The sequence below is a fragment of the Piliocolobus tephrosceles genome, chromosome 19, assembly GCF_002776525.5.
Source record: "Piliocolobus tephrosceles isolate RC106 chromosome 19, ASM277652v3, whole genome shotgun sequence".
Lineage (NCBI taxonomy): Eukaryota > Metazoa > Chordata > Mammalia > Primates > Cercopithecidae > Piliocolobus > Piliocolobus tephrosceles.
In genome coordinates, this window is record NC_045452.1 from 52,761,388 (window position 1) to 52,775,364 (window position 13,977).

Consider the following 13,977-nt stretch of genomic DNA (forward strand, 5'->3'; position numbering starts at 1 on the left):
CTAACTCACCATTTTAAATCTGAAAGTTCAAACTTCATTATAGCTCAGAATTTTTAAAACATTATTTCTTTGATGTTTGCTTTTTCACTTTTTGTTTCTTTGAAAACTATTAGCCTGCACATTATTCCCATTCTTTGGGTTTTTATATTTTTATTCCTGGTTTCTATTTCTTTGTGTTTTTTTTCTCTGTTATATGAAAAATGCTCTTTATTTGATCTAACAATTTTTTTTTCTTTTTTGAGACAGAGTCTCACTCTGGAGTGCAGTGGCATGATCTCAGCTCACCGTAACCTCTGCCTCCCGATTCTCCTGCCTCAGCTTCCCAAATAGCTGAGAGCTGAGACTACTAGCGTGCACCACCACGCCCAGTTAATTTTTTGTATTTTTAGTACAGACGAGTTTTCACCATGTTGGCTAGGCTGTTCTTGAACTCCTAGCCTCAAGTGATACCCACCTCAGCCTCCCAAAGTGCAGGGATTACAGGCATTATCCACCGCGCCTGGCCTGATCTAACAATCTAAGTGTTTTTTTGTTTGTTTGTTTTTTAATGTGACTATTTTATAATTTTTTCTGTATATTTTAAAACCTCAAATCACATTTATTTTAATTTCCAGAAACTCTTTTAATTCCTTTGATGTTGTATTCTTAAGGTTTCTCATTCCATACATATTTGTATATACATATTTTTTTCCTTCAAAGCCTTTCTTTTAACTCCCACAATTTCTTTAATGGCTTGCCATCTTTCTTTGCCTTTCCATGTCAATTGAGTTTGGTTTCCTAAGCATCTGCATACTTCAAGGTAGCAGCTCTAGAAGGTAGACCTGCAGGCAAGCTTGCTCGATCAAATCTGTTAAACTGTATCAGAAGTCTTTCTGTTCTCAAAAGTAAGCTGAAAGAGACTATCCTGACCAACATTGCAACTTCCTATGGGGCTCCACGGCAACAGCCAGCCTCTTCCGGATCTGTGTCAACAAGTGGGCAGGAGAAGTCCCTTCTTCTATCACAGCTACCAGCCTCCCCTCAAGGATCTGTATTCAGTCTCATCTGCAAAGACAATCATTTTTCTATTCCAAGCAGGCTGGATATCATTCTTCAGCTCTGCAAACACTGACTTCCATCTGTATCTTCTTCCTTCAAGACTCAAAGAGCTTCTATACCTGGGATTTTCTCTAGGTTCCAACCATTGTCCCAGTTATTTAGAAATTGTGCTTCCCAGTGGAATGTTTTGATCAGGCTACGAGAAGGACAGGACCTAGTGAAGAAGTCCTTGAACACCCTGCATTAAATGTTTGAATTTTAACCTAAGGGCGACAGGATGCTACTGAGTTTTAACCAGGTGAGTAACATGATTAAATCTGTAGTTTAAGAAGAAATATTCCAGCTTCAGCCTGGCAAACATCTCTGAAGGCAGGGAGAATGAATATAATAAAGACGATAAAAGTCTAGATTAGGGCAGAAATAGAGGATAATTTAAAATGCATTTGAGTGGTGTTTAGGTGGACAGATTAGGTGAACTTGGTGACAGATTGGCCAGTGAGGATGAGAAAAAAGTTGGAACTGATCAGGCTTCTTTTGAACGTGGTAGATGATTGGGCCTTCATCAAGGTGTAAAACACAGTAAAGAGCTTAGCTTATGTTTATTTTGGGGGTGATGTTTCCTCCCACTCTCTCATGCCTTCGCAGCAGTGCATTTATAGGAAATAATTCCCGGAAGAGAACTGACTAAATTAAGTACATGTGTATTTGAATTTTCGTACATGTAAACACATTGTTTCCCTTAAGAGTTCATCTGGTTTTGTGTTTGGTTGGTTTGATACATGAAAAGTGATGCCTCACTGTCAATTTGATTTCTATATTTATATTTATTTGTTTTGTATGAAGTATCTATTAACATCTTTCCTCATTTATCTCTTGGTTGTTTTTCCTATTGATTTTACGCTCAGTATAATAATGAGATTAGGACTTTGCATCTTTGCATTGCAAATGTTTTTGCCAGTTAAATGTTTGCCAACTGGAAGTTTTAATTCTTATTTAGTCAAGTTGGTCAATATTTTACAGTTTCTGAGTTTTTTTATAATGCTTAGACAAGGCTTCTGTATTCCACAAATATTTGAATGTTATCCTCTTGTTCTTTAATCTAACATTTTCATAGTTCTATCTTAAATATGTAATTCATATAGAACTGATTTTGATGTAAAAAGATAAGGCTCCACAGATGACTATTCATGGTCTCAACACTTTTCACTGAGTAACTCATCATTTCCCCTACTACTTTATATTGATACTTCTTTAAACCATAAATTAAATTGCTGTACACACTCATGTCTACTTTTGGGTTGCCTTTTCTCTTTCATTGAGCCTATCTATTCCAATGTTAATCTAAACTGTTTTAATTATGGTGATATTATATGTAATATCCCATTCATTATTCCCATTCATTACTCGTTTTAAATAGATAATCTTACATATTTATTTTCCACATAAACTTTAGAATCAGATTGGTTTGAAAAAAATCATGTTATTTTTTAAACTGAGATCAATTTTATTTCTAAATGTATAGAATAATTTGGGGAATCTTGTCTTTATGCCACTAAAATTTCTTAGTGAAAAAAAGTATCTCTTTACTTATCACATCTTTGTTTTTTTCTTCATGCATGACATTGAGAACTTTCTGATTTTTGTTTGCAGGAAAGAAAACTATTTGTTTTCTAAACAAGAGCTTCATAGTTGATTAACTTTGATTTTCCATGTATACACATATTTCATTTGCTAACGACAATTTAGCTTTCATTTTTTATAAATCTTTTTCTTTCTCTTGTTTAATTGCATAGGTCAGTAACTCCAAAACATTGTCAAAATCATAACGACAGTGTGCACTTTGTTTTTTTTTTTTTCTGAATTTACAGGAAAAAATAATAAACATTTTATCAGCTTTCAGCAGATATGCCATACACTTTCTGTACTTTCCAATCCTGAGTTTTCGTCGCTGTCACTCTTTGTCCAATACCTTCAATCCTGAAAATTCCTTCCCTTTGTTTAAAGATAAAAAACAAAGTTGTTCATCCATTGCTTAGAAAGGAAAAATTATAGTGGAGGGCAGGGCTAAAAAGGAGCAGGTTGAACTCCATAGCAATCGTCAAAGCAAGCGGTTAGAAAAAGTTTCTTGGTCCTCTAGTCACTCTTTAGAAGGAAGAACCCGAGCTTGGGGAGGAGTCGGGGCCACCCCCGCCCCCTGCCCGGAGTCGTTGCCACCCGCGGAGATGAAATGTGAGCCTGGGTGGCCAAGGACGCCGGAGTGGCCGCCTTCCCCGTGCCTGAGCGCAGTGGGGCAAGACAAAGAGACCTGGGCCCCCAGCACAGCCCGTCTCGGGCTACGCGCGCCCCAGTTCCGCGGAGTCCCGCACTCGCTGGCCCGGGACGCACCCGGCCCGGGCTCCCTTGGCAGGCTCCCTAGGCAATGGCCGGGTCTCCGCTCCACCCGGCTCTCAGGAGCGCTGCTCTCTCCATCTGATCGTCTTCCATCCTACCCATTCCCTCCGGTTCCGGGCTCTCCCTTCGCTCCAAGCCTCTCTCTGGCGCGCAACCTCAGGCCACCGGCTTGGATGGACGCTCCGAGGCTGCCCGTGCGTCCAGGGGTCTTGCTTCCGAAGTTGGTCCTGCTCTTTGTCTACGCAGGTCAGTGACAGAGGGCGGCGGAGAGGGTCAGAGGCTCGGGGCCGGCCTTGGGTCACGGTCCGGGCCAACTTGGGTTTTGCTGGACGGACCGGGACCTTTGCAGAAGGACCTTTGCAGACGCCTCTGCCTTTTCTGCGAGGCGACGGCAGAAACCCGCGCGCTTCCACCCTCACGCGGTTTTGTTTTGTTCCTTTTACTTTTTGTATTTCTTTTCTTTCCCTTTCCACCTTGGAAATAGCAGTCTCGTGTTTAGGCGATTTGACTCTGGATAGAGTAAACTACATCCAAATAAACTTATCTAGATAGAGTAGGCAGTGGACTCTCCATCTTCTGTTTTCTGAATATTCCTGGTTTTCCCTCTTACGAATAAAAAAAACTTAGAGCTTTGTTTTTGTTCTTTGGGAGATTTACAAGTGCGGTAGACTGAGCTATAGGATTGAAGTCAAACACAGGTTTTTGAGAAGCTTGAATTCACCCAGGGTCTAATCGGTGTTAGTTGATTTGGATAAACACTTGTTTATAAGAGAAGGACATCTCATTTCCCTTCTAATTATTTGTAGTAAGAACTGCTAATAATTAATTAAGCAAAGTGGGTTTTCTTGTTCTGTGATTAACATAGAGCCCCAAATGGCCTTTCATTGGTTATTCAGGTATAAAGTGTCTTACACATGTGGTCTTTGCATTAGTTCATACTCACAAAACAATGCAAGCTAAAAGCAAAGTTCTTGGTACAATGTTTTTGTGTCTCTAACGTCCTGTGACAAAAATCGCAGGCTCATCCATGAGCCTCCAATACTAAATGTATACATAGCACTGAAATTTACCTTTGATACTCACAAATATATTGCAGCTGAAATGATTTTCTTCAACGTTGGACCTGATCATTAAAAGAATTGAATTTCTCATTCAACCTTGCTAGAAAAGAGTCAGTATAACTTCTGTAGACATTTTCAGTCTGTTTATTGAAATGCAAATTAGTGGCTGTCTAGGAGTTACCCTTTTAAAGATGTTTTATGGCAGGAAAAACGCTGACTTCCTAATATGGAAAATCATAAAAGTAGGATAAGTTCTTCCTATTAAATGAAGAGAATTTACATTTAATCTGTTTACAACATTTCTTTTATTAAACTTATATAAGGTTTTCAGAATTTGAGGGATTAACAGAGTCAATTGCATTAATACTCGTTTTCTATTGAAAAAATCTCTTTATTAGTTCTTTCGAAGCAATTATGCTTTTCACTGCCTCTGCTCGACAGTGTTTAGTATTTTCACTCACACTTACTCAACCACTCCTTTGAACCACAATTTTGTTTGTTAGTTTGTTTATTATATTCCTCCTGGTAAACTGAAAGCTTCTGCCCCCTCCTCCTGTTTCCCCAGTGCAGATGCCCAGCTCCTTAGGACTCAGGAAATCAGCGAAGCTGGCCAGCAACAAGGGTGGTTAGTTTAGAAAGTTTTCAGTCCATTCATTTCTCTTCTTTGGAATCCCTCTCTTGTAAGCTACAAAGTAGTTGTAAGCCAGTGCTAAGTTGACTTATTATCTTTGCTAAGAAGTGTTTAGCTAATAAGTTCTTTGGTGTCAATTTCTGGACTTCTTATTTAGAGGCTTTTTTACGCTTTTCATATTCATTCAACTATTACTTACTGAGTGAGATATGTTGAGCCGTAAGAGGTCATGTTCTTATCAGTCTTCTCTGGGAAATATGGTATGATCATAAATTACTTTTAAGGTATAAAAGGTTGTGTCATAGGAGAGGTAAAATCATGTGCTATAGATGTTCAAAGGAGAAACCTTATTGCTGGCTTAAAAGAGTAAGCTTCATGAGGACAATGTCTATTTTGTTCAGCAAAAAGATCAATCAATATTTGCTCAGGAAAACTGAATTGAGGAAGACTTGAAGGAACTAGACCTTTGAAAAATGGAGACGCCCTGAACCAAACGAGATGGAGTCAGATATAGCAGGATATCGTGTGATCAAAGGCAAAAATCAAGATCTGTACATACAACAAAGGATATTTCAGTTTGGTTGCAACCAAGAGGTATGGCTGGAAGTAAGGGCAGAGGTTAGATGCTGGAACACCACAGAAATCAAAAGAGTTCATACTATTAAATGAATTTCCAGCTTTATGGGACAAAAATCTATGTAGATGCACTGCTCATAAATTATTTTCCCCAAAGCAAATGCATTAGATTCACATTTTATTTGGCTAAACAAGTAAGAACAACGTTTCTATACCTGAAGCATCATGTTGTACTATAAAGTTACTTTTGGAAGGAGATCCAGTGAAGTGTAGATATTATTGTCTGCCTCCCACTGCAGGCTACAAAGACAGGATTTGGTCAAGGTTTTACCTTCCGGGCCTCAGCCAGTAACTTCTGTCCCCTCCCTTTCCTTCCTCTCTTATCTTAGCTATAGTTTGCAAGGGCCGTTTCTAAGCAAGCGCTTCAAGCCAGATGCTGCTTTTCCTGTTCTGCACTTTCCTTAAGGTGGGAGGCAGGGTGAGTTGGAAGGTAGGGGTGAGCTGGGGAACCTTCTTCCAGACCACACCTTTCAGCAAAAAGTCATTGAAGAACGTTTAAATTGGCTGATTTTCAGGGATACTAACTTGGACGTTAGACGTAATATTATTTATCTTCTGAAGACAAATTGGAATGGTCTGTTCTTTCTCCAGTGAGAAAAAGCTCCTGTATGGCGCCAACACTGATCTTTGCCAAATTATTCTCAAATATCCCAGAGAAAGCAACTGACACAAAAAAGGCTTTGAGGTGTGGTTGAAATGTCATTTTGAAGAGGTTGTGATTGTAAATGTATTTGCCATTCTGTTAAATCTCCCCTTTTGGGTAGTTTAATTCTGGGAAGTACACAGGAGCACTGGAAAATGCCATAAAAACAATGACCAATGTGTAACATGATCCAGATGTTTGCTCAGGTATAATCCAGCTGCTTGGCTACAAGATTTTGGGCTTGGTTTCCTGTAACGTTGGCTCAAAATATTTTGATAACACCATGTCTTTATAACAGTAGTCACCGGAATACAATGGTAGCAATTGAATCTTTGATATTGATGGAGAGTTTAATAAGATGTCACTGTCCTGGACACGGTTCAAAAGGCACCCATTAAGTTACTTACACATTGGTTGTCCTACTCTGACAGAATAGTGGGGGACATTAGCTCTTTCACAATCAGAGTGGCTTTTATTTATTTATTTACTTATTTATTTATTATTATTATTTTTTTTTGAGACGGAGTCTCCCTCTGTCGCCCAGGCTGGAGTGCAGTGGCCGGATCTCAGCTCACTGCAAGCTCCGCCTCCCGGGTTTACGCCATTCTCCTGCCTCAGCCTCCCGAGTAGCTGGGACTACAGGTGCCCGCCACCTCGCCCGGCTAGTTTTTTGTATTTTTTTAGTAGAGACGGGGTTTCACCATGTTAGTCAGGATGGTCTCTATCTCCTGACCTCATGATCCACCCGCCTCGGCCTCCCAAAGTGCTGGGATTACAGGCTTGAGCCACCGCGCCCGGCCTATTTATTTTTTAAATAATTTCAACGTCTTTAATTTTAGACTCAGGGAGTACATGTGCAGATTTGTTACATGAGTATATTTTGTGATGCTGAGGTTTGAGGTACAATTGATCCCGTCACCCAGGTATTGAATATAGCACCCAATAGTTGGTTTTTCAACCCCTCCCCACTCCCTTTACTTCCCGCTCTAGAAGTCCCCAGTATCTATTGTTGCTATCTTTATGTCCGTGAGTACCCAGGGTTTAGCTCTCACTTGTAAGTGAGAACATGCGGTATTTGGTTTTCTGTTCCTGAATTAATTTGCATAGGATGATGGCCTCCAGCTTCATCCATGTTGCTGCAAAGGACATGATTTTATTTTTTTTTTTTTCTGGCTGCATAGTATTCCATGGTGTGTATGTACCACATTTTCTTTACTGAGTCCATTATTAATGAACACTTAAGATGAATCAGTGTCCTATTTCAAAAAGTGCTGTAATGAATGTACAAATGCATTTGTCTTTTTGATAGAATGATTTATTTCCCTTTGGATATGTACCCCAGCAATGAGATTACTGAGTCAAATGGTAGTTTTGATTTAAGTTCTTTGAGGAATCTCCAAACTGCTTTTCATAGTGGTTGAACTAATTAACATTTCCAGTAACAGTGTATAAGTGTTCCCTTTTCTCCACGGGCTCACCGGTATCTGTTGTTTTTTTGACTTTTCAATAATAGCCCTCTATTTTGATTTGCATTTCTCTGATGATTGGTGACTTGTTGAACATTTTTTTGTTGTGTTTGTTGGCTACTTGTATGTCTTCTTTTGAGAAGTGTCTGGTTCATGTCCTTTGCCCATTTTTTAATGGGATTATTTAGTTTTTGCTTGTTCAGTTGTTTAAGTTCCTTATAGATTCTGGATATTAGGCTTTTGTCAGATGCATAGCTTACACATATTTTCTCCCATTCTGTAGATTGTCTGTTTACTCTGTTGATAGTTTATTTTGCTGTGCAGAAGCTCTTTAGTTTAATTAAATCCCGCTTGTCAATTGCTTTTGTTGCAATTGCTATTGAGGACTTAGTTATAAATTCCTTCCCAAGGCTGATGTCAGGAATGGTGTTTCCTAGCTTTTCTTCTAGCAGTCTTATAGTTTGAGGTCTTTCATTTAAATCTTTAATCAATTTTCAGTTAATTTTTGTATGTGGTAAAAGATAGGGGTCCATTTTCATTCTTCTGTGTATGGCTAACTGGTTATCCAGCACCATTTATTGAGTAGGGAGTCCTTTCCCCATTGCTTATTTTTGCTGACTTTGTCAAAGATCAGATGGCTGTAGGTGTACATTGAATGGCTTTTAAGAACATGAAGCAAAACATCCCCACTAAGCCCTTCAGATAACTGACCAGTAATAAATTAAACAGCACTAAAAATGAGAGCTATGGAAATTCACCAAGAAAACTGTAAAATAAATAGCCTTTAAAAGTGTGTTGTACTCTGCAAAAAGCATTTATTGTCAATATATTGGCTTCTCCCTTGTATCTAAATCATTAGATCTTGTTTCTGTTTTCAAATTTTAGAAGTGGACTTAAGTACTTACTGAATCTCACAAAGGTAATTATTTTTTGTTTTCATTCCTTCTTACCACAATCCAGAGGTAAGCCTCTAGGGTCATGTTTGACTACCTATAATGTAAAAATAAAACTGAGGGGAAGGAAACATGAATTTTTCCATGTGTTGCACAAAAGCCGCCATGCATAATTGTTAATGGTGACTGAACTCTGCTACCTTCTAATCACATCTCTTTGTAAAGTATCCTCTTAGCAGGGAAGTGATTTAAAAGCAACATAAAATTTCCTTTCTGGATGAATCAATTACATGGACATGTAGACATAAATATAATATTTTGTACTTTTAATGTTATGGCTTTGATAGGGAAGCAGAAGTTTTATATAATTTATATGATAATTAATATTACCTTCAGGAATTGAGTTGGAAATGGATTATTTTGTGACTCTTAAATGTACAGCCTAAATTATCAGACTGTACTTAATGTTGTCCTAATCATGTATCTGAAACTTATATATCCATCATAACTTATATGATTAACTCAGTGACAACCTTAGCTTGTTAAACATAAATCATTTAGGTGGAATAAAGAATACTTAAAAGCTAGAGTAATTTTTATCCAACATTTTTAGTATAATTTTTCTTGCTGCAAAATATATGGGAAAAAATAGTAATTTCTGATCCTTTATTCAGAAAATAACTTTTCCCCCTTCACATAGTACTGTTTCAAATCTTACTGATTCCTCAATCTGACATTAAGTAAACTCTTAATTGTTTACAAAATATTGTCTATGGGGATTTCTTCCTATAACCAATTATCTTTTAATCCAAATGAATTTACAGGATGCAGACTCATTGTGTTACCACATGTATGCAAACTGTAATTATACAGGTAAAAACAGGCACAAAAAGGAAAGCATACAATGCAGCATCATGGAAAATATACATCATTTTGAAATTATTCCTTTTTGGTGTTATTCATACCACTAAACTTTCTACTGATTGAGTTCAGTTGAGAATACAAGACCCTAAAGTTAGAAGATTTTTTTGCGGGGGGGGAGGGGACAGAGCCTCACTGTGTCGCCCAGGCTGGAGTGCAGTGGCATGATCTCGGCTCATTGCAACCACCATTTCCTAGGTTGAAGCAATTCTCTTGCCTCAGCCTCCTGAGTAGCTGGGATTACAGGTGTGTACCACCACACCCAGCTACTTTTTGTATTTTTAGTAGACACTGGATTTTACCATGTTGGCCAGGCTGGTCTCGAACTCCTGACCTTAAGTGATCCACCCGCCTCAGCCTCCCAAAGTGCTAGGATTACACGCATGAGCCATTTTGCCTGGCCAAGAAGACTTTATCATTTAAAATTTATTATAAAAACTCTATGGACAAATCCAATGACTGAGTAGTTTAATCCTTCCTTCATTATCTCATTCAACTAACCCTGACTAGCAATTATGGTGCTTGGTGTAGAAGATTCAATAATTGTCTTTGTCTTTACAGCTTAGAGTCTAATGGGGAAGGGAGGCTAATTTAGATCCTTACAAATGTTTTTGAATTCTGAGGACAAAAATGTAGATTTAAAACCACTCAAGAGTGGTCATTGGCTGATTAAGATGTGAAATAGCATAATTTTTCCTGAAACTGTGATTTTACAACTATAACTGCTCACAAATGGTTTTTGTTTTGTAGATGATTGCCTTGCTCAGTGTGGCAAAGATTGCAAATCTTACTGCTGTGATGGAACCACGCCCTACTGTTGCTCCTACTACGCTTATATTGGGAATATCCTCTCGTGAGTATTAGTCAAATTTGGCAATACTGATGCTCTTCCTCTTGTCCAGTTGTCCAGTTATGTCTTTTAAAAGTACTAAGTGATAGTTGTGGGCAAGAGATTTCAAGACTGGTTATTGACCTGAAATCTTTACTGGAGATATTAACACATCACTATCTAATGGACTATGTTGTTTGACAAAATACACAAAATAATATACAAAATAAATTGCCTTCACTATAAAGGAACTAAAAGGAGTTATTCTTTTATTGTTTTACTTTGTGTACTATAATAATGTTTTACATAAGCATCATTTTATTGATAATTTTGTAACATCGTCAGTGATACGGTTTGTCTGTTTTGTGCAAGTTAAAATTTGTTATTTAATTACAGCCAGTATATTTTGTCATCATGTATGAATTTAATATATCCAGTAGATGTCAGGAAAAAGAGAGGTTATGAATAAAAAACAGTTGAGACATGAAATGTCAGTTCTCACATAATACATATACAGCAACTTCAGGAAACAGGTTTAGAGCCTAGGACAAGCTAGGCATGGGTAATGCAAAGTGATAAACAACAAGGCACAAAAACACAAATGAAATATACACATGTAGACTCTGTGAAGCATTTCCTTATAACAAATTAGAAATTTATTTTAGAGCTGCTTCTGGACAAAGGGAAATACAGAATCCGGACCTGCCTCCAGGGCTGTATGGCAGGAAAAGTCTGCACTTGTCAGTTCCTCAAGAGAGGAACCCACAAGTGAGAAATAAAAGGTTGAGAATTAGGAACATAAGAATTTCTCGAGTCAAAATCCCCATGGCTTTCAGTTAGCAGCAATGGTTGTGCCTCTGTCTTCTGTTCTTGTTTTTCAAGTCAGGACCATGATGATTTGGGAAATGTTCTGTTTAACTTATGCCCTACAAAGGCTCAAGTGGAAACGGGAAACATTAGGCGCTAAGTCATATGTGCCCGGCTATTTTAGGGACATGTCCATTGAGACGGCTTATTACACATCCTCCATTTCCCGAGAATAGAAAACCTGGCACCACATAAACTTTCTAGAATCAGTGTTGAGGCTGATATTAGAGATCATGACTCTGAGAATACAAAAAAAAAAAAAAATCATACTTCGGAATACTCTTGAACACTATAATAAATGCGAAAGAAATGTCAAGCTATAATAAAAACCCATGTGTGGAATTTAAGCCTTCTTTGAAATGCAAATAAGCTCCAAATAAAATGTTTGAATTTTTCTTCATGGGTGGTTTGGTAGAAAAGAGATTAAGCCCACTTTTTACATTAGAAAACTGTCAGGATGATTTTTTACAGTAACTTATCAGCTCAAATATAAATATATAATGATGTTCACGGTGGCATATTACTTCACAGTATTTAAAGTAACTTAAAATATATTATTAATACATTTAATTTTTTTTTTCTCAAACGTTCTCCACATGCCAGATGCTGCTGTCCCAGGTAGAGGTGTGAGTATAGATTTGGAAAATGTGAAGTCAAAGTGATTCTGTGATTCTTTGGTCATCTGGCTCCTGGCCTATTTCTTGATTCACTAACTATATCATGGAGTGTGTTGTGCACTCTTTCTCATTCCATAGCTACCTCCACCCAGGTAAATACATATAACTCATAACTGCTTATGAATCAGAGTATTTTTAAAATTTGAATGTATAGATGTACTTGATATGATTTACATTTGCAATGAAGTTCACATTTTTATGGTACACGTTCTAAATCTTTAATTTCACCGCTGGTTACAGTGAAGAATTAATTGAGTTGATACATGTATCTAGGTTATTAGGACCAGGTACTTGTTACGTTTGGGGGGAAAAAAATCGTGTTTCAGAAGGGAAAATAAACACAGATGGCATTATATTTCAGGCAGTTATAACTGAACTTTCTGTTCAAAATAGAAACCAGTGAGTAAATATCATGCGAAACAATTCTTAGCAAAAAGAAAGCTGGCAGTGGTGGGGGGAGACTTTAAAGCATTTTCCTACTTGATAAAAGAGAATACATTTTCAGGATTTCCAGTTATTGTTTAACATTTGAAAAGAGTTCTTAACTCCACCCAAAGTGCTTTTTTTTTTTTAAATTGGTGGTTGGGGATGCAGGAGGTAGGAAAAAAATTAATTCCAAGAATGCTTACAAGGGTTCCTTCATACACTTGTCAAATATTTCTGTTTTGAAATTCACAAATGATGTTTCCTCTTTTTCAAGCATCCAGGCACATTCTTAGTGAAATCATTTTAATAGTCATAACAGAAAGCTAAACCCTCGTGGTTATTAGAAAAAAGGAAGAAAGCAGTAGCACAATGAAATATTAGGTGACTTAAACGAAGATTTTTATAATTTGGCTTATATTTTTGTTTGTTTTTAAAATAAAAATGTTTGCTCAGTTTAAAATGAGCTAAAAAGAGAGCAAAATATACTGTGGGCAATTTAGAGTGTTTGTAAATTGGCCACTTGACTGTTCTTGCTGAGGTCTTCCCCTAGTCACCCACTGAAATAATCAATGTTGCTGTTTAGCCCTTAATTCTGCTAACTTCAATTGCCCTTGCTCTTTTGCAAACTAACCATTAAGATTTGTTTATAAAACACTCACAGGAGCTAATTTAGTTGAAAAGTCTTATTTTACTCAATTTGCTCTCCTTTTTATTTTATTTATTTATTTGAGACAGAGTCTCATTCTGTTGCCCAGACTGGAGTGCTATGGCACAATCTCAGCTCACTGCAGCCTCTGCCTCCTGAGTTCAAGCAATTCTCATGTCTCAACCTCCCAAGTAGCTGGGATTATAGGCCGGCGCTACCACACCTGGCTACTTTTTGTATTTACCATGTTGTCCAGGCTCGTGTTGGACTCCTGGCCTCAAGAGATCTGCCCAACTAGGCTTCCCAAAGTGCTGACAGGCAAGAGCCACTATGCCCCGCCCTCTCATTTTCTTTTTTTTTTAAGATTCTTTCTATTCTAAATATGAGTTAATTTTGGCAGATAAATTCAGGTGCCCTTTTTCTTTCTTATTTCTGTTAGGAATTTTACAATTTACTTCTGTCTTATGAAAAACTTTAAAAATTGAACTTAAAAGATAGCCTATCTACTTCTGGTCATTACAGTCACAGATACTGACTTCAGTGTAGGAGAATCCGTATTATTCAGAATTTAAGAATAATTTTTACAGTATTCAGCATGTTTAGTTGAATCGATTATTTATAAATGCACACTGAGTGCCTGTTACCATGGCAGTGCTGGCCTAGGTCCTGGGATCCAAAGTTGAAAAAATGATGGACTCTGACTTCCAAGACCTCAAAATCTGATAAGAAAAGAGAGCATAGACAAATAATTCTAATTCAAAGAGCTAGTCTATGAAGTATTATTGGAGGACTGGAAAGCTAAGTCTGTGTGTGTGTGTGTGTGTGTGTGTGTGTGTGTGTGTGTGTGTGTGT

The 13,977-nt window shown here is 37.6% G+C and overlaps 1 protein-coding gene across 2 annotated transcripts in view; it reads left to right on the forward strand.

Moving 5' to 3' along the window:
- Nucleotides 1-3,246: 3,246 nt before the first annotated feature.
- The window catches only part of CYYR1 (cysteine and tyrosine rich 1), a 110,212-nt gene continuing 99,481 nt past the window's right edge, over nt 3,247-13,977 (forward strand). For both annotated transcript variants that reach the window (XM_023189251.2, XM_023189242.2), the window contains exons 1-2: nt 3,247-3,675; nt 10,431-10,533. In XM_023189251.2, the coding sequence (XP_023045019.1) occupies nt 3,261-3,675; nt 10,431-10,533 (518 nt within the window). In that variant the 5' untranslated portion in view covers nt 3,247-3,260. The remainder of the gene's footprint in view (nt 3,676-10,430; nt 10,534-13,977) is intronic.